Source organism: Rattus norvegicus, chromosome 8 (genome assembly GCF_021556685.1).
Source record: "Rattus norvegicus strain SHRSP/BbbUtx chromosome 8, alternate assembly SHRSP_T2T, whole genome shotgun sequence".
Classification (NCBI taxonomy): Eukaryota; Metazoa; Chordata; class Mammalia; order Rodentia; family Muridae; genus Rattus; species Rattus norvegicus.
In genome coordinates, this window is record NC_141541.1 from 71,062,893 (window position 1) to 71,084,348 (window position 21,456).

At 40.2% G+C, this 21,456-nt stretch overlaps 1 protein-coding gene across 6 annotated transcripts in view; it reads right to left on the reverse strand.

Annotated features, from left to right (window-relative positions):
• Pias1 (protein inhibitor of activated STAT, 1) overlaps window positions 1-21,456 on the reverse strand; it is a 100,798-nt gene that overhangs the window by 10,345 nt on the left and 68,997 nt on the right. For all 6 annotated transcript variants that reach the window (XM_087561121.1, NM_001106829.3, XM_087561122.1 and 3 more), the window contains 4 exon segments: window positions 12,582-12,655; window positions 6,531-6,691; window positions 4,220-4,350; window positions 2,793-2,973 (listed from right to left, as the gene is read on the reverse strand). In XM_087561121.1, coding sequence (XP_087417247.1) covers window positions 2,793-2,973; window positions 4,220-4,350; window positions 6,531-6,691; window positions 12,582-12,655 — 547 coding nt within the window.

Genomic DNA, 21,456 nt, shown 5'->3' on the forward strand with positions numbered 1-21,456 from the left:
GCTGGGCAGACGGCTTATGACTTTCAGGGCTTCTCCTGTGTCCTGCCTCCTGACTCAGACATGCACAGTGCTCTACTGGCCTTACATGGACTCTGGGGAGTCAGCATGCTTTCTTTCATAGCTAGTACTTTATCTAACAAGCCACATCCCGAGATCTATCTTTCATTTCCAACACTCCGTGTCATGTACTTGCAGGTGGGGGTACAAATTCAATCGTACAGAGCACTTCAAACAACACCAAGGTTAACTCTCCAGGAACAGAGTCTTAATTATGAGTATGCACTGTACTTTTCTGAATGGGATACTAAGCATAAGACACTCTTGGGTTCTGCACAGAGGAGTTTCAATCAGTGTACATGTAAACCTCTTACACCTATAGAAAATGCCATGTTCCTTAGCTGTGTCCTTTCCATGCTTAAGAGATTGTAACAGGGGAAAGCAGTTGACTGCCAGCCTTCACAGACACCTCGGTCTAGCACACAGCGTGGAACTTTGGGGTGACTGGAACACTCAGCAAGGTGCTCCAGTGCCTGATGTCTCCAGTTGTGGGTGCCGCCTGTCTTTCTATCCATGAGTGCTCTCAAGTGTATTTCCTTATCACAATGCACAGCAGCAAACGATCTGCCAGGCTTAGTGTCAGAGCTACCAGCTGGTTGCTACTGTGAACACTCACAGTGCTGTGGACAAAGCCAATCTTTTAAAAATGCTTGAGACATCCAGGTTTTATCAATATTTCCACAGAGAAGCCTCTGGCATTTGCAGAGCTGTATTTAGGCTCAATTCATCATTGGCAAATTCAGGGAAGTAGTTAATGCAACTAATATAATTTTCCAAACATAATAAACAGAGCTATTTTGGGAAGAACTATAATAAATATTCAAAGGAAAAATATTAGCTTTCTAAAGACTCCAAAGTTCTACTGATGAGAAAAATATACTCAGAGATAGTAAAAACACTGCAGAGTTCACATATGACTATTTTGACAGCCATACAATTAACTCCAGAGTATTTATATACTTGTTTTTAGAAATCATCATTTTTGGGTTGGGGATTTAGCTCAGTGGTAGAGCGCTTGCCTAGCAAGTGCAAGGCCCTGGGTTCGGTCCCCAGCTCCGAAAAAAAAAAAAGAAAAGAAAAGAAAAGAAAAGAAAAGAAAAGAAAAGAAATCTTCATTTTTTTCAAAAGAATCTTTCTTAATTTTGCAATTATGGTACAAAAACATAACAATACAGTTCTACTGATTTCTGTAGGAGGCTGTTTCTAAGTTCTCCTGCAGATCCAAGGTCACCTTTTGTCCCTCAGATGCCATAGGATTTATGTGTCACTAAGCATTCCATCTGGGTCTCTAGGTTCTTCAGAATACTACATTGAAATTATCATCGTCGTCATCACTACTACTATGACTACTATTATTATTGGACAGGGTGTCATCTAGTTCAGGTTAGCCCTAAACAGCCTTTTGAGTGATGGGTTTATTATAAACATGTGCTACAGACCCCAGCTCCAAGTTACTACAGGATGGGAGGTTCTTGGGAAATACAGAAGAGTCTTCAAACAGGGCTACCTCAGGAAGGCCAAGTCCCTGCAGCCATGGCAGTCATTCCTGCACCTCACACGTGTGCAGCCAACTCCACCAACCTGGTCCGCTCAGCTGTCCACTGTACGTGCTCCATTTGAATGAACCTTACAGCAAATAGATTCTAGATTTTAGCCAGTGTTCTAAAACCTACAAGCAGGCAAAAATGAAGTGCAATCCTTTGTGGGTTTCTGACCCAGGCAGAACTGTGGACAGCATTCCAATGGACCTCCTCACATTCAGAGATCAGTCTTGCCCAGTTTCCCAAGAGTTTAGATATGTTCTGTTCCGTCCAAGTCTGGGTTGGTCATGAAGGTCAACAGAATGACAGAGCAGCCTGAGTTCACTGGAAGAGACGTATTATCTACACTGAACAAGTCCACTGGCTCAACTGCTCAAGTGGCACACACACCAACAAGATGGCTACTACTGGGCTAAAACTGGACAAAGACTGTAAAAAGATCCTGAAAGGAAAGTCACACCCCAAATATGAGGAAAGGACATAGGGAAAGAACATTTTTCTTTCTCTTTCTTCCTTTTTTTAATTCTTTTTGGGATAGGGTTTCATTATATTTATCAGGCTGTTCTGGAACTCATAGAGATCCATCTGCCCTCCCCAAGCGGTGGGATTAAAGTGTATCCCACCACACCTGGTCCAATAGTAATTTTATTTACAATATTAATCAAAAATTGGTTAAATGAGGGCTAGTGAGCTTGCTCAGTGGTAAAGGCACTTGCTATTAAGTCTGGCAGTCTGAGTTTGCTCCTGGGACCCCCATGGTAGAAGGGAGAGAATCAATTCTGAAGGCTGTTTTCTAATATCCACACACATACAAATAAAACAAACAAGTCTTAATTAATAAAAGAAACTGGTTAAATGCAAAAAAATAAAAACTCTTGGTGATCCTCATGTGCACCCTTGGAAGCCAGATGGTGTCATCAGATCAACTTCAGGCAGTTGTGAGCCACCACATGGGTGCTGGGAACTAAGCGTAGAACACCAAGTACTCTCAACCGCCGCACCATCTCTGCAGGCCCAGAAACACCCCGATATGTGAAACCTGTACCAATCCATGGAGAACATACTCTACTTCCTCAAAAATGCTACATCCCAGGGAAAGGCCATCTACGTTGTGTACTCAAACACTGGCAGCCTTTACTGTACTTTGTATATGAATCTTGATGAGTGTTTCAGAGAGGTCCTAGCAGCACTCACCCTTTATTACTTAGTGGTGACGTAGGAGACAGGGAAGGACAGGTCCTCTTGGCAGGGGGTTCTTCCTCCTCTTCATCTGATGAACTGTCAATGGTTAGGTCAATCACCTCCACTTTCTTGTTTTTATTTGAAGACTGGTTGTGGGAAGCCACCTGATGCTCCAATGTGGAGCTCAAGCATCCTGTGTGGGAATGATTAAAACACAAGACCTATGTGAATCCTCCTCTTCTCTCAGTGTCCCTGCAGATGAGCACATCACTTTAGCAAAGCAACGCCATGGTAACAGAGTGAAGAAGTAAGGTAGTTCTGCTTTACTAAGTTTAAAACTGGGGCTTTTTTACTGATTGTTAATGAATTATTTTGAAAAATCACTTTAATTAGAAAAATCAAAATGCATCTTAAAGCCTTTATTAATTCCAGAACTCTTGAGGCAGAGGCAAAAGATCTCTCTCTATGAGTTCAAGACTAGCCTGGTCTACATAGTGAGTTCCAGGACAGCTAGGACTACATTCATAGAGAGATCTTGTCATCATCCCCCTCCCCCCCAAAAAAAGAAGGAAGAATCTTTTATATCTACTTTAGAATAAAAGTAGTTTTAGAACAGGATTGTGTGTTACATATGTTTATCTATACAGCATCTAAAATACCTAGAAAATACTAGTCCTCTCCTAATGAAACACCAAAAGTCAAATCTATCCACATATATATGTAAATATTTAAATAAAAAAGCAGCTGAGTGTGGTGCTGCATACCCTTAGTCTTAGCATTCAGGAGCCAGAGGCAAGTGAATCCAAAAACTGAGACTTCAAAGTCTAAAACAGGGCTGGAGAGATGGCTCAGAGGCTAAGAGCACTGACTGCTCTTCCAGAGGTCCTGAGTTCAATTCCCAGCAACCACATGGTGGCTCACAACCATCTGTAATGGGATCCGATGCCCTCTTCTGGTGTGTCTAACAGCTACATTGTACTCATATACATAAAATAAATAGATCTTAAAAAGTCTAAAACAAAACTAAAGAAAAGGGGAAAAAAAAGAGGAAGGAAAAAAGCACTGTCCACTACTTTGCATCAAAAGTATTCAAACTTTTAAAAAGGTAGGTGTTTCCAAATGATGACTTTAAAAGTGACTTTTGACTGCTTTGAAATCTAGTACCAGGGTTGGGGATTTAGCTCAGCGGTAGAGCGCTTACCTAGCAAGCGCAAGGCCCTGGGTTCAGTCCCCAGCTCCGAAAAAAAGAAAAGAAAAAAAAATCTAGTACCATAAAAATCTTAAGGCTGGCAAAAAAGTTAACTTAAAAGGAGTCCTGCTATTTGTGGACATTTATTGAGCTATCCAAACTGCTCAGTCATTTCAACAGCCTGCATTGCAACATTAGAAACCATGGTGCTACATAGCAGCAACCACATGGGCCACGGGAAGCCACTCACCATCGACCCCATTGTAGGAGGCAGTGACTTCTTGCACTTCCTTTTTTGACCTCATCGGAGCCCACGAGCCATCCTCCTTAAACTGTATCTCGTCACAGTCTGTACAGTACTTTAGGATTTCCATAAACAACCTAGATGAACAATAGACCATGTTGAACCATCTCTCGGCACACTTGGATCTTGGGTGTTTTATGAGGAGTAAACGGAAGGAAGGGAAGTAGAGCAGACAGACTCCATCATTCTCGCATGTGTGCTATGGGAAACAATCACACCAAGTAGGGAACGTGTATATAAAGAGGCCATGTAACTTGGAGAGAGAAATGACAAGTTAAAGTATTTCTTTAGTTTGTGTTATATTGGTGGGCAGGTGCCACAGTGCATGTGTGGGGGTCTAAAGATAACTTGTAGGACTTGGGTCTCTATTTCCTCCACCCATGGGTTCTGAGTATTAAACTCAGGCTGTCTGTCAGGCTTGGCGGCAAGCACTTACCTCATTCAAGAGTTTTAAAGATACAGAAAAATGTTTACAAAAACTGAGATGGTTAAGGAAAAACATATCTCAAAACAAGATTCTGTGTGTGAATAAAAGCACACACTAATTATCTCTAGGTGATGATTTTATATATATTCAGTTTTTTCTTTATACTTTACGTTCTATACTTGCAAATTGCTTATAAGATCTTATTTGATAAACTGAAGGGAGATATATATATATATATATACACACACATATATATATATATATGTCCAACCAACAGTTAAATCCAAACAAAATACATTGGTACTAAAGGAATATTTATAGGTAATGCAAGAAATCCACTGTGGCCAAATTAGTCATAATATTAAATGAAACCAAAGACTAAAAGTTATTAATAGCATATAATCAGAATTTATGTAATAACTAAACCAGAAGTTTTATTAAAAATGCCTTTTAATTCCTGTTCTGTTTTGAGAAAGTGAGAGAAATCTGTATTATAAGAAAAGGAAGAACTAAGATATATACTATACAGAGCTGATAAAATATTACTATTAATCTAAATTTACAAGTCAGTTACCGTTTCATTTCTGAAAAATCCATCAGAAAACACTATGACTCATATTCTCCTGAGCCTCAACACTTTTAAAGCTCTGGGTTGCAAGTTTATTGATAAATATATTCAATCTCTTGTATTATTGCCTTCAAGGCTCTTATGTTTTCTCATATACTATAAATAAACTGTCTTGTTTGAGTGTTTTGCTGAACAATACTAGAAATATTAGCGAGGCATTTTTCCCTTTTCACAATGCATTTTCTTGTTTCTTGTTCAGTGGCAAAAAGGCAAACAGAAACCTAAGGGGAATGGCAGACTCATGGCCAAGTATCAATAGGTCAAAACCAACAGACAAATGGCTAACAAGAGAACCGCTGCTCACTGTGACACAGTGGTGAGGACACAGAGAGAACACAGAAGGGAAACAACAAGGACAGAAACAGAAGCAGCAGAACAGGGAGCGGTTATTAGCTGGCTGTCCTTTGCCAGGAGCCCTGACAGTGGAAAGCAGGGCTTGGTAGACAGAACAGAAGCCAGATTTTCTACGAAAAAGTCCAACTTTTATAAGAAACTGTATTATTTACAAATTGTTTCAATTATGTGTGTTGGGGGGGACTATGTGCACATGGAGTGTGGAAAAGGGCATCAGATACACTGGAGCTGGGAACTGAACCTGGGTGACCTATAAAAGTAGTATAGCTCTTAACTGCTAAACCATTTGTTTAGCACCAAAAGCTATCTATTGATTGATTGATTGATTGATTGTGAGTTTGAATTAGCCAGAATCTCAAAATTTGATCATGCATTCTGTTAATGCACCTTGTAGGTCTTAGATGTACTCAATATACAACACACACACACACACACACACACACACACACTCTTTCACAACAAGCAGAATACACACACCCATAAGTAAAATCAATGTTAAAAAATATTCTAAAGAGGAAGGACACCAAGATGGCAAAAAGGTTCCTGTCGCCAAGCCTAACAGCCAAGTTTGATTCTCAAAACATACCTGGTAGAAGGAAAGAACCGACTCCCCAATACTGTCTTTTAACTCCCATGGTCACAATGTGCTGTCCTAATTGTTTTTTAAAAACCCTAAAAGATGAAAAGTATCTACAATACTAGTTACTCACTTTAATTACTGACTTCTAGAATAATGAAAATTCTATAGACAAACACCTTTGAAAAATTACCTCTCCATTTTATCTCAAAGCTGAGGGTAGCAAACGTGACCAGCAGAAGGACAAAGAGAGAAATGCAGGCATACGTACCCATCAATAATGAGGTGTTCATATGGGGCCTTCTTATCACACACAGGACAAACCCATGTTGGCTTTTTCTCATTCATTTGAATATAAAGAGTTGCATCAAAACACTGGAGGTGGGAACAGGTAAGTGCCCGACATGGAATTGTCAGTCGCATTTTCCCAAGCTTTAAGAAAGGGAAACGGTCAATATTAGTAGGTGTTGTCGAAAACTTATGCTGTAATAATGACTTCCAAGTACAACATGCATGTACTATGATTTAAACTGTGTTGTGCCCACAATCCTTGTAGCTCAGGCTCAGTTAACATGGAAGAGGAGGCAGACAAAGTGCAAGGCCTGAGAAGCATGAAGTTTGCCTAGACTAGTTCCTAGAAACAGCAGGGATGCTTTTGATACTGCAACAGCACTGCTGTCTAAGAAGACCTGCATGAGGATAATACCAACAGACATGCCATAGGGCAATCCTGCACAGGGCCACTCCTACACAAAGAACTAGAGAGACAATGGAAGGATGCTGAGTTAGAAGAAACAGTCTTCCCCACGATGATCCTCCTAATTGCTCTGAAATTATATACATACAAGTAACAGTTTATCACATGGACTGAGCAGGTTGTATTTATATATATAGGCATGTGTGTATGTGTGTGTGCGTGTGTGTGTGTAAAAACAAAGAAAAGAGGCTGTGATTTTGAGACTGAGCAAGGGAGAAGGTACTTCAGAGGGATTTTCTACGAAAAGGAGAATGGGAAAATGTTATTACTTACACTTTAGTTTTTAAAAAGTAAAAATTTTAATATCAAAAACATGCTCTATGTGTACGTGTTTCACTACTATGGAAGAAAATAAAACTTTTTTATTCAGGGGTCGGGGGGAACCTACCTGAAGGATTAAAATACTACAGCATCTGTTTGGATATCAAACACAGTGACTATGAATAGTCTGCCGTAAGAGCCATCTACTACCACCTACAGACTGTGGTGAGTTTCTTGTTGGAAATGTCTCAATCCCTTTGAATGTTGCTCTCATATTGTGTGTGTGTGTGTACACGCATGTTGAACCTGGGGCCTCACGATTGCTAGCCAAGCACTTCACCACTGAGCTGTATTTGTAGCTCTCTCTCTCACTCCCGCTCTCACTCTTTTAAATCAGTCTTTGACCTGAAAAAAGTTAAGAACCATCTACTTAGAGATTTTTAAAAAAGACGACATGGAGATCAGCATGGACACTAACACCATTTCTGAATGAATACTCAGTTCACAGGATGAAGCCCAAATCACCCATTTCTTCCATGATATGAGGCATAATGGCTAGGCAGCTCTGAAGAGGAGACAGATGTGCACTCTGAACCTCTCTCCTCACTGGGTATCATCACTCAGTCAATAGCTCCAGCTCTCAGACACTGCTAGTACATTGGGGACATTTTTCTTGCCCAGTAATTGTGGACTGAGCTGACACAAACTGACTCTATTCAGAGTCTTCTTTAATCCTACACTGCTTGCTTGGGCCCAAAGTAAAAATACTGCTGGGGACCTGCACAAGGAGTAAAGTATCATGATCTCCATCACCACTACAGCATTTCCAAAGTCCATAACGGCCCCAGAGCATGTAAGCTACTCACTCTCTACAATGATATTACTTGGTAAGTTCATGGAAAAGGACTTTCCATATGTCTGTGAGTTAAAAGAGTAAAGGGTTCGTGGCTTACAAAATTTCAGGGAAATGTGTAATTTCCTTGTCTACCAAGGAAACCAACTGTCATGGGGCCCTAAATTATTGTTCTGAGTCCAATGATTTACTGTGCTTCTGGGAAGACACTTAACCTTTCTGGGCCTCCTTTTCTACATAGAAAGTAGTACCATTTCCTTTCCACTTCCACTGGATGTAGCGATAAAGAATTTAAAAAAAAAACTCTGAACATGCTAACCACCTAAGACAGGAGGAACAACAATTTATCATGTCCAAAGCATGGAGAGGAGAGAGCAGGGGTAAAGAGTGCCTGTCTCTGTGTGCAGCTCTACCCTTGAACAAGATTAGACTGCTTTATTTCTTTGTGAATCTCCTACTGGAAACAGGTCAGACTCATGCCCTTGTCCCCAGGTTAGGAAAAGTACCTGCTATCCTGTAAGATGATAGTCTTGTGTATGACAGACTGTCAACTGTGTATGCTAGCAGTCCTAGGAGAAACTTTTTCTGTCTTAAAGATGTGAAGACACTGGGGAGTATAGGAATAAAGGCATGTGAAAGGAAAGCCTTTAAGAACTACCTCTTTCAAAGTATAAATAAAGTCTGTGGCCTATTGCTTGGATTCTGATGCCCTCCTTCTTCCTGTCTGTGTGAAGCATCAAGGGAGCCCCACAGCTCTATAGCTGGGAGCGTTTGTGCTGGCACAGAGCTCCCATCAGACGCTCAACCTGTGCTTTCTTCATGGAATATTAAGCAACCAGTAGAACTTTGCATTTCACTGTTAAGGTCTAATTTGAGATATAAAAACTGAGTTTGGGGCTGAGATGCAGTCACAAGAACATTTGCCTTCTGTGCAAGAAGCCCTGAGTCCCAGCACTGACTCACAGAGCTGGTTCTAGAGTCCTATCACTCGGACAGGGGAAGCTGTTCAAAACCATTCTCAGTCTCAATAGTGACTCTGAGACCAGTCTGGGCAATATGGCCCCATCAACTAGACCGTACCTTAGAAACTGTTGATGGATTAATAAATGCCTTAGCTAATGGCAAACAAGCAGTGGATCTTCTGTTGCCAGAACTAATTTGCTTTTTGGCCTTTTTCCCATATGCTTATGGAAATCTAATAATAAGAACAGAACACAAGTTCAGTAAAGAGTGTCATGAAGCTGTTCAGTTAGCCCTTTATGCACAGAGGCAAGAAAACGATCCCATGTCTTTGTGTTGAGCGTCACTGACAAGGTGACCTACGGTCTGAAAGCAAACTGACAGGTAGACAGTATAAGAATGACAGTTATAAGTGGTATAAGGAACCAGAAGTTCATGTTCAAATATATGGCCTTTTAGTAGCTGTAACACAAACATCATCTAAAGATCATACAATAACATCTAAGTGAAGACTCCTCCTGTCTCTCATCTTAAAATCAATCACTAGATTTAGGTGTCTACCAGACAGGCATTTACTGTTTCTAACATAGTATCAGAAGGGGCAAGCTCTAAGCAGTTTAGTCTTTTGATTACAAAGTTAGGTTCTCTTCCCTTTGAAGGATAAGATGGGTGTCTGCACTATCAACAGATGAACATAAACAAGCTCCCATGTTTTCTAGTGAGGCTGACTTTACTCAGCCATGCTACAGCACATGATGCTGTATAAAGAAAAAAACTAGCCATAAGCCGGCTTACACCAGCAGGAGCCTACAATGTCATGGTAACCCGTACTTCTTCGTATAATAAGAAAGTCTGATTGATACTTAAAAAAAAAAAAATCTCGTTAGGTTTTTCATAATAATAAGTACTCATAAAATAAATTTCTAGTTTATTTTCTCTCTATCAATTCTAAATTATCTATGTTAGGGTTTACAGGTCTGTGGAACAGCTCACATCTGACTTCTCAACATTTCTGTCTCTGTTCTTAATAAATTAGAACCGACAATCCTCAAAGAGAAAAAGCATTTTAATTATTTTTGTTGCCTTTAGCTAAATGGCACACAAATAACGGAAACTCATTTATTCTGAGCTCTGCATATTACAAAAGGGAAATAGAAATGCACAGTCAGACAGCATATTTACATATTTCAAAGAACAAATCTCTTTTTATGATTCCATAAATTTGATATATAGATGAGTTATCACAACTGTATTTTATTTTTGAGCAAAAACGTACCTAAAAATATATGGCCTTGCTATTCTGGAATAACTGTAGGGGGAATTATCCCTTTAGCCAAATAGAAAATCATGACATATTGTAATTATATATTACATATAGTAGCTTTTTATGATCTGAATTTTGAAAGCAGATGCTAGTTTACAATGAACTGCTGAGACTGTTGAACTAATGAGAGAGGAGCACAGGGGACATCAAATTAGAAGCTGGCTGAGTAAATCAAGAAGTTTAAGAAGCAAAATGTGATCCATATTTCCCCTAACAGGAAAAGCACCTGAACCACAGAATAAAGAGCACCTTCCATGAATAAGATTGCTGTCATATAGCGGGCAGCTTCTTCATATGAACACATCTCGTGTGACTGCTCAATGTTCTAAATACTACATGTCAGTGCAGCTGTAAACACTTTTAAGATGGGAACACAGAGGATCAGACTCAGGAAATGAAGCTTCTGTGGTCTTTTAAATTTATCCTCTCAACTGGGGTTTTACAATGAAATGAAGCAGCAAGAAACCCTGAAAAGGGGAGTAGGTTAAGTGAGGATTTGGAGAAAAAGAATGATATGTTATTTTAAATTATTTTATTTAAAGGTTTTTCCCTCACTTTCTACCTTCCTGATCTTGAGCCAATTTTATGATTCTTTAACATTTATCTGGTTATTAAAGAATGTTTAATAATAGTAACAATACTTTTCTTAAGGAAGACAGGCTACAAAATCCACTGTGGCAAAGGACACAGTGGATTAAATTGCACTGTGCTTCTTCTATGGCCATAATGGTGTATAAAAAAAAGGAAGGGATCCCAGCTTAGGAAACATGTAAAAGACAGATTACAAATTAATCATACACCGATGACTTTATATTTGAGTTAAGGCTTAGTAAGCAATACTAGGCTAAGATGAAGGACAATAATACCTACATATTTTACAAAACTTGCTATTTTTTTTTTTTTTTTGGTTCTTTTTTTCGGAGCTGGGGACTGAACCCAGGGCCTTGCACTTCCTAGGTAAGCGCTCTACCACTGAGCTAAATCCCCAGCCCCAAAACTTGCTATTTCTTAAAAGAACATGAAACTACCAGCAGAATCTCAATGCTGAAAGCTTTCAATGACACCACCTTCCTGAACAATCCAGGCAAATCAAGAGGCAAGTGTGCCTTCGTTCTACATACATTTGAATATGGCTAATTTGATTAGCTAAAATGTCAGCAGCTGGCTACTACCTTCACCCCCTTCCATATGACGGCAATGTTCAACCGTGATTCCTAATCTTGGTGCGTGCGCCCACCAACAAATTAGGTATGAAATGAGTTCAACATAATTTTTTTGCTTATAGTTTTAATCATTTGGTCAAATCTAATGACTTTATAATTATTTCATTCAAATGACTGTTCCTTCCCTTTCTGGTATTAAGTTAATTCTATAGGTATATGGAATTCAGTCAGGTAGAACAGAATTTCCTTTCTCCTCCTCCTCTTTTTACATTAAGACAGGGTGTTGCTATGGTAACTTAGCTGGCCTTGAACCTAATGGTAATCCATCTGCTTCAGCCCTATCCCCACAAGTGTTAGAATTATAGTCATGGGTCTCCAGGACCGGTGCTGCAGTGTGTGCAGTGTGTGTGTGTGTGTGTGTGTGTGTGTGTGTGTGTCTGTGTGTGTTACTAGCAATGGCATCATTTTTTGTTTTGTGTTTGCTGTTGTTTTTAATTTTCGTGAAGACAAAGTCATCTTGGGGCTTAACATGTAAACCAGGTTAGTCTTGAACTCAGATTCTTTTGTCTCTGCCCACAAATGCTACGATTAAAGGTATGTGCCATGCCCAGCTGGTACAGGTTTTAAATGGTGGCTTCTTATAGCTACTGCTGACAAAATGGTTAAATTTCGATGTGGGTGACTATTCAATTTCTATCCAGAAAAGTCCTGTTTGAATTAGTGGAGTATGGAAACACCACAGCACTCCCTACTCTGTTCTTTTAAGTGGACCCTGAGAGACAGTTGTTTACTGAAGGCCGCATTTAGATAATTTATTTAGTGTACACTATGCAGAAGGCACACTTTAGAATTGTTCAGCTCACAGTCCTATGCTTCAGTGTCTTTCCACTGTAATAAACTCTGACAGTGTAAGAATGCGGAGATTCTAAAGTAGGCAGAATTTCTCACACTCGGTAGAAAGAAGAAGTGTGTATACTCAAAGGCAAGCATTAGCAAACACTTACTGGACACAGCAGCGAAACCCGTAGGCTGGTAGTAGCTATCTCACTATCTGGATCTGCAGTTAACTTCTCTTTAACTGAAATGCATTGGAGAGAAAACAAGTAGAACGACTTTATTAAAGACATTACTAATATAACACTGAAAAAGAAGCATTAAAACTTAACACCTAAATCACCCAAACTCACCTGAACAATGATTTTCCCATCACCTGTCTAGAAAGCTAAGAGCAGTTACATGGCTTCTGCCCTTCATAGTAAGCAAGGGAAGGAGGGCCTCACTCTGAAGCTCCTGCAAAGCCCTAGTATTACATCACAGCCCACAGGAAGCTGGTCCTACAGCAGCTTATGTGTTCCAGGGATGGTTGGCCCTTTTCAGTTAGTACTCCAAGATACTAATGATTTTCTTTAAAATTATGATTAATTTGCAGTCTTTGATTTTAAAGGAAAGCAAAGAACACGATAAAATTAAGTTTGCATGGCCAGAAAATGAACAAAACATTTATTATAACCCTACTAACTCCACTTTTAAATTATAAAAGAAAAGAAAAGTTTCAAGTATTTCTTTACCATTTACTGAATCTTGTCATTTACCTGTAAACTCAATGTGCTGTCTTTAGCAAGTCAACTGCCTCTTTCCGCTAATGTTATTTACAGCAACTCCAGAAGCCACACCAGACACTCTACATCTTTTCAGTTCCAACATCCTACAATTTTCAAAGAGGTACTGATACTTTTACTTTTCATGGCTATTCTTTTACTGTCCTCCAATTTACTGTAAAAGATTCCTTATACTTCCCATGGATGGCGATTTGAATAAGAATGGCCCCCACAGCTTTATATATTTGAATGTTTGGTCACCTGGGAGTGGCACTATTTGAGAAGGATTAGAAGGTAGGGTCTGGGCTGGAGAGATGGTCCAGCAGTTAAGAGCACTGACTACTCTTCCAGAGGTCCTGAGTTCAAATCCCAGTGACCACATGGTGGATCACAACCATCTGTAACCACCTGATGCCCTCTTCTGGTGTGTCTGAAGATAGCTACAATGTACTTATATAAATAAAAATTAATTAAAACAAAAAGAAGAAGAAGAAGGAGGAGGAGGAGGAAGAAGAGGAGGGGGGGAGGAGGAGGAGGAGGAGGCAGGGCCTTGTTGGAGGAGTATGTCACTGAGGGTGACTTCTGAGGTTTCAAAGGCCCAAACCAGGCCCAGTCAGTCAGTCAGTCTGTCTGTCTGTCTGTCCCCCCACCCCCCAAATCGATCAGGATTTAGCTCTCAGGTACTGTTCCAGCATGTCCCTGCCCTTCATGCTCCCTGCCATGATAATAATGGAGTAAGTCTCTGAAACCAAAAGCAAGCCCCCAATTAAATGCTTCTTTTTATAAGAGTTGCCTCAGTCATGGTGTCTCTCCACAGCAATAGATCACTGACTAAGACAACATGTGTAAACCTGCAGGAGCAGTTACCTCTGATGACAGAAACCAACAGAAACACTGAGTCAGAAAATGTCCAGAGAATATATTCTAACAATCTTAGAAATAGGGGCCTGAGGTAGAATGGTTGTAAGCATAACCAAGCAGTTTCAGAGCGGCTGCACAGTAATTAAAACTGCAATGCTAACACGGGAAGCACAAACTGATATGCAGATGTCTAGGTGCTGACTGCCACTAGCAGAACAAAAAAGCCACCCGTTATAAAGTATGTGATTACACTGTGCAGTTTGGAATTTTTAGATGACCCTAGTTCTGGACAGTCTACTGAAGAGCTGTCTCATGTTAGGGATTCTCAGCACAGAAGCACATCTGAGTTACATCTGGAACATTCTATTTTGTAACTGATCACATTAGACTGGGGAAGAGAGACATGAATGGGTGGTTTAAAAAGCTCTACACAGGACTAGAGAGATGGCTCAGTGCTTGAGAGCACTGACTGCTCTTCCAGAGGTCTGAGTTCAATTCCCAGTAACCACATGGTGGCTCACAGCCATCTGTAATGGGATCTGTTGCCGTCTTCTCATGTGTCCAAAGATAGCTACAGTGTACTTATAATAAATAAAGAAATCAAATCTCCAGAGCCTATGTTGAAGTTTTCTTCTATTTAAAAAAAAAAAAAAAGCTCCAAACAGACTCTGACGCCAGACTAAGAAGTTATTTTATAGACTGGAAATCTGAAGTTTTCAAAGTCTGTATGTATTTCTTATTCTTAGACTGACTATCAAATCCTCAAAGCCATAAAACCTCTGGACTTCAGTTTGAAAAATAGAGCCATCAAGACACTATAGTATCAACAAATATAAATTAGGAAGTTATTTATCCAACCTTAGCTAATCCTTCCTTATAAAATAATTTGAAAGAACATTAACTTAATTAGCAGGGCAAAGTGACTTTGTAATCCCAGGAAGATTGCTATAAGACTAGGCCACCCTAGTGAATTCCAGGATAGCCTGGGCTACAGTATGAGACCCCTGTCACAAGACAAAACAAAATCCCAATTAACAATAACAAAACCCGACTCCCCACTTCCCAGTACTGACAAAGAACTGCATCTCTGAGGATGTCTGAGAAGAGATTGGCATGTGAGTTAATGAAGTAGGTGACAGAAGATCAGCCCTCAATTCAAGGGAAATGGCAAGTGGGGAGGACAGAACAGAAAAAACACGAACTCAGCATTTGGGTATAGCATTCACCCCAGCACCCCAAGGCTCTGGTCATCAGCTGGACGTCACATCATTGGTTTCTCTGAGCCTTTGGACTTGTGCTCCGCCATGCTTTCCTGATTCTCCAGCTTGCAGATGGTACTGTGGAACTTCTCAGCCTCCAAAAACAGGTAGCCAGTTCCTCTATTTTTTCCCTCCCAGTCTATTTTTATCCTCCTGATTCTCACTCGCTCTAGAGAATCCTGAGTAAGACACACCATCCATTCTGCATGCCTTTACCAACTGGCCCAGCAGCACCCTCCTACACAGTAATGGGATGAGCTTTGTGTAAACGTGTACTGTTTTGTTTTAAAGATTTGTTTATTTATTATATATAAGCACACTGTAGCAGTTTTAACACACCAGAAGAGGGCATCAGCTCTCGTTATAGTTGGTTATGAGCCACCATGTGGTTGCTGGGATTTGAACTCAGGACCTCTGGAAGAGCAATTGGTGCTCTTAACCGCTGAGCCATCTCTCCAGCCCATAAACTTGTACTTAAATGCAGCAACAGCATAATATCAACCTTGAAATCAAAACTCAGAGGTCGGGGTTGGGGATTTAGCTCAGTGGTAGAGCGCTTGCCTAGCAAGCGCAAGACCCTGGGTTCGGTCCCCAGCTCCAAAAAAAGAACCAAAAACAAAAAAAAAAAAACCAAAAAAAAAAAAAAAAAAAAAACCAAAAAAAAGCAAAAACAAAAAAAAAAACAAAAACAAACAAACAAACAAACAAACAAAAACCTCAGAGGTCACAGAGGTTGTCTTGTTGGGTAGACAGTAAGAGGATAGTTCCCTGAGTCACTAAGTCAGAATTCTGACTTGTCAAGTGACCTTAGTAACTTTTTTCATAACCAGGTAAATGAGAATAATAGTTATCTCATAGCATTGGATTAAATGAGTTTAACCCAATGAAAAAAATGTTTTAAACTACCTAATATTATATAAAAACAATGATAGCAATTCTTACTTAAAATAATTTGCATGCTTCCTCTCTCTTGGAGATAGTTTTTTGAAATTATATTTGTGGATTTCTATTACAACAAGCAAACAGACAGAAATCTCCTTTGCCATAACAGACCCAATCCTACTCTTATAAAAACACATTTTTTTATATGTGAGGCAGTGTAGGCTCTGCATCAGTTGAGAGCAGCTCAGCTGCTCCAGACTGAGTGTTCCAATCTATCCCACAATATAACAGTTATCTTTGCTCCCAATGGCTGCAGGGTAAGGCCATGGTCAACAGGTGGACCATCTGGCAGTTCCTAAGGAGAATGGCTAGCTGATCTTCTGTACTGGAGTATTAGAAAAAGGACTGTGTGAACCAGTGTGTGCAGTAACGGCATGTGTCACACAGAAATCTCATTTATTAAGCTACCATGGCCAATGCTGACATAACCAGTCTTACAAAGGTAGTGGGATAATCTTCCCAGAGGCTGTTATAAGGAGTGACAGAAGGGAACACATTTCCTGAGAAACAGTTTTGTTATCAACTGAGCTACTTAGAACATGGGTTAAAAAGTCTGGGACTCTTTTTAAACTGAAGAAAACTATTAACTTTGCTATATTCTTAATGTAAATTTGTAATGAAGTAGATCCTGGATTAGGGACTGAACCTCGTGCCTCCTAAGCAAGCTAGTACTTTCCCATGGGGCTATGCAGTCATAGAGACTTTCAAAGATCCTGCTATGGTTGTGACTAGACTCGATCTCTAGATGAACCTGGGGAACTGGCATGCAATCATGCTGAGTCTTCTGCTCTACTCACACCATGGCCTCTCCATCTACCTCAGGTCTTCCGTGGGGTTTCTCAGTTTTCAGCACCTATACTCTATACATCTTTTATGCCACATGTGTCTAAGGATGCATATCTGCCTGAATTTCAACACTGTCTAGTAATACACTAAGAATAAATACAATTCAGTTACATATACTGATCACAAATTTTCCAACTCATGACTCATGTATGTGTTCTAGCAGTTTCTTTAGTGAGTTCTTGGGACTTTTTTCTGTGTAAATAATCTGCAAATAAAGATAATGGTTTCTTCATCCCTCATCTTTATCTTTTCTTTCCTTGTTGTGACCTTTAGGATAATGCTAGGCACAATACTCTAACTTATGATAGTCTTAGGAGATTCAAGTTTCTACCATTAACTATGATATTAGCTAAAGCTTGTTTTTGTAAATGTTTTGTAATACTGGGGAAGTTTCTTTCTTGTTCCACTAATATTTTGCTGGGAGTTTCTACCAGGAACAGATGTGAAGTTTAGCCAACCACCTCTTCTGCATCTCTGGAGATAACTGTTGTCACAAAAAGTGATTTAGAGATTAACTTTCTAGTGTTCAATCAACTTCCCAGAATACCATTTTTATAAAGAACTTATAATAATCAAAATAACTCCAAAAAAGAAAAAGCGGAAAGATCGTTTTCAAGGCTTGCTAAGAAGCTATAGTAATTGAAACACTTCTGGCTAACAGAAGTGTTCAGAAATAGATTCACATACCTATGGTCAATCAGCTTTTGATAAAAAGCCAAAGAAATTAAATGAAGGAAAAAGACTCCTTTAAAGCAATGTTGTTGGAACAGTTGGATAAAGAGGAGGCAGGAAAAGCAAAGTTCTGCACCCCACTAAGAACTATGCCCTATGAACTATGGTCAGTCCTCCGGACTGTGGTCTGCAGTGGTAAGAGTTCTACTTCATGACTAAGTTGTAGCTAGCTTGCTACTGAACCCCTGTTCTTATGAGCTACCAGTGTTAGTCATGAGACTGTACCTGATGCACTGAAACAGATAACCTTGAAATTCAGTGCCTTGGTTATACCACTCACACTGTAACATCTAACACAACCACACAACCGTACAACTGCTTCACACTACTGTACTAGACGGAGCTGTTCTGAACTATAACTGTTTGATTTCTCTCCCTCATTAATCTCAGAATACTTTAATTCAACCTTTTATAATTTTAGAGCTGAAAACAACAACTAAGCATACGAAGCTTCCCATTCCACTACAGGCCAGAAAACAGAAGGCCTGAAGCCTGATTCTCACCGTACATTTCTTTTTACCAGCTAACACCAATCACTGAGTACAGAGGCACATGCCTATATTCTTAGCGTGGGGAAGTTGTGGCAGGAAGATTACAAATTTGATGTCACAAACTAGAATAATTAATAACAAAACGTGAGGGTTTACTATGTGTGAGGAAGTGAGGACTCTAAGAAGAACTGAGATGAGCCAGCAGAAGCACAAGATGCTCAGTGAGGTCCACCCAAGCTGATGATGTCCAGGGACCCTGGAGGGACTGGGAGACAAAGGCCCCTGGAGTAAGGCAGTACTAAGGCAGCTAGAAGGTTTGAGGCACAGAGAATACTCCAGCACTGAGGAGAGATGAAGGGAGAGAATACGGTGTTTTTTGGCAATGGACAGGGTTGTACATCGCACTAATGAAGCTAGAGACTTTATTCTACTGGTGTTAGGAGTTTAGGGTGAAACAGGATGGTAAGATCAGATGTGTGCCACTGAGTTAGGCTGCTGCCAGGAAAGAACAAGAAAAGCCCATAAAGTAAAGAAATACTTTAATACATCATTTAGGACTGAGGTTTTAAAGGTAAAGACAGTATATAAAGATTTAAATGGGGTTGGGGATTTAGCTCAGTGGTAGAGCGCTTGCCTAGCAAGCTCAAGGTCCTGGGTTCGGTATCCCCCCCCCCCCCCAAAAAAAAAGAAAGAAAAAAAGAAAAAAAAAGAGAAAAAAAGGATTTAAATGCGGGCAATGATAGAAGATAGATTTAAGAAATGTTTAGGTTGTCAGTTGGCAAATCTAAAGGAGTCTTAAATTCTTTTTTTTTTTAAGACTTATTTATTTATTATATATAAGTACACTGTAGCTGTCTCCAGACACACCAGAAGAGGGCATCCGATCTCATTATAGATGGTTGTGAGCCACTATGTGGATGCTGGGAATTGAACTCAGGAACTGGAAGGGAAGTCAGTGCTCTTAACCGAGGAGCCATCTCTCCAGCCCTGAGTCTTAAATTCTTGATTCTGATAAGCAGAGCAATGTTTAGGTCAAGACAGTCAACCTACAGAATCTGAAGCTATAAGAGAGACCTGAATGAAGATTTGTATTTGGGGGTTAGTACGAGTTTAAGCAGAAACAGTAGATGTGAAAGGTAGGACAGCATGGAATTCCAAGGAACATTTACAATACACTCCCAACTGAGTCCCTAGGGTCTCACTATTTAGCCCTGGCTGGCCTCTTAACTCACAGTCCACCTCTGCCCCCCTCTGCTGGGATTAAAGGCCACCAAGCCCAATATTAGGAAGCTTCTCTCCAGGAGTCTATAGAAGGAAGGCAGGTGAAGTCAGAAGAGGGAGGAGACCATTTCAAGGAGAAAAAAGTTAGTATCGAATGCAGCAAAGCATCAGAGGTAGAAATGCTTTGGCCAGAGCAGTGAGAACAACACTGTGGTCACTGCCTATGCACAATGAGGGGAACTATGGGGCTCAGACGCTATGTGAATAGTAGAGAAGTAGTACACAGAGCAACAGACTACCTTGCTAGAGTATTAGGACAGACAAGAAACAGAGTGGTTTTGGTTTTTGTTTGTTTGAGACAATGTCTCACTGTCTATTCCTGGCTGGTCTTGACTCACAGAGATCTACCCACCTCTGCCCAAGTGCTAGGATTAAAGGTGTACACTAGCATGCCCAGCAAGAAGCAGAGTTTTAGAGTATGAGAAAGACTTATCAGTAGAGCTGTCAGGAAATATGTAAGAAGACAAGAGGGACTAGAAATGTGAGTAGAAGACAATGAGGTGGCCAGCTCACATAGAGCTGTGTCTGAGTATTGTCTCCTGTGTACTCACATCTCAAACAGCACAGTTCAAAGAGGGCAGTCAGGTCCTTCCCAGTTTCACCTTTCAAACACCATTTCCACTTTAGAGATACATTCTCTCCCACACTCCTTTCTGTTTCTTACACATGATAACAACAAACAGGTTGTTTTTAAGTGGGAGGTTCCTAACTGGTTCTAGGCGTTGGACTTGGCCCTCCTTACTCATCCTCTAGCTGATGATCAGACCACACAAATCTGATGGTGTTGTTCGTCTGTGTAAGAACCCTTTGATGGATTTTGACCACATGGACCTCTCTAGCACCTATGAATTTATAGTCTCCCTACCCTCCCCTGGCTCTTCTCATCCTTTTCTAGTCTCTAGTTTCTCTGGCCTTTTCCCCTGGACATATCCCCTTCCTATCCTGGGGCTTAAGAGCAACTTCTCCTCTTCTCCCGACTACCATTACTGTCCTCTGTATGCCAGAGCAGAACAGAGGACTAGAATCCCTGTGGTGTCTCTAAGAGTGTCCTGTCTTCCTTCTTCAAAGCACATGTCAAATTGTAACTCATTAATGACTTAGGTCTGTCTTTCCCATCAGATTGTAAACCTCTGGGATATACGGAGAAGGTGTGGTCTTGTGTAATGTTGTCCTGCTATTCCTAGAACACAGCAGATTCTTCATTTAATTTCCTAAATGAAAATACAGAACTCACTTCAATTTAGACATTTTGGTTGTGAGCTTTTATGGGCTGAACCATCTCTCTAGCCCACAGAATGCATTTTCTCAATGAAAAGTCTGAATTCTAAATACTAACAAACTTATTCTAAGAACATTATCACACATGGACTTGACTAACAAAACTGTCAGCAGACCTTCCTTACAAGGTCAAGAATGACTTATAACCAACATAATTGTAAGCAAGTTCATGCTTCAAAAATTCCTGAGCAATTTCATTTTTGCTTAACTTTTTTTTTTTTGCTTAACTTTTAAAATAGTATTTTAATTACATAATTTTTGGAAGAGCTATTTCTTTACAGATGATATAGAGGTAAATGTATTTGGTCAACTGCATGTACTTCTTTATGCTTTGTATTTTTTTCAAGGCAGGATTTCTCTGTGTAGCCCTGGCTGTCCAGGAACTTGCTCTGTAAACCAGTTTGGCCTGAAACTTACAAAGAAGAGCCTGCCTCTGCCTCTGCCTCTGCCTCTGCCTCTGCCTCTGCCTCTGCCTCTGCCTCTGCCTCTGCCTCTGCCTCTGCTTCCCGAGTGTTGGCCTGTTCGCCACCACACCCAGCTACAATATACTTAATACTGGTAAAATCCATTCATGCTCTTGGCCCACAAGGA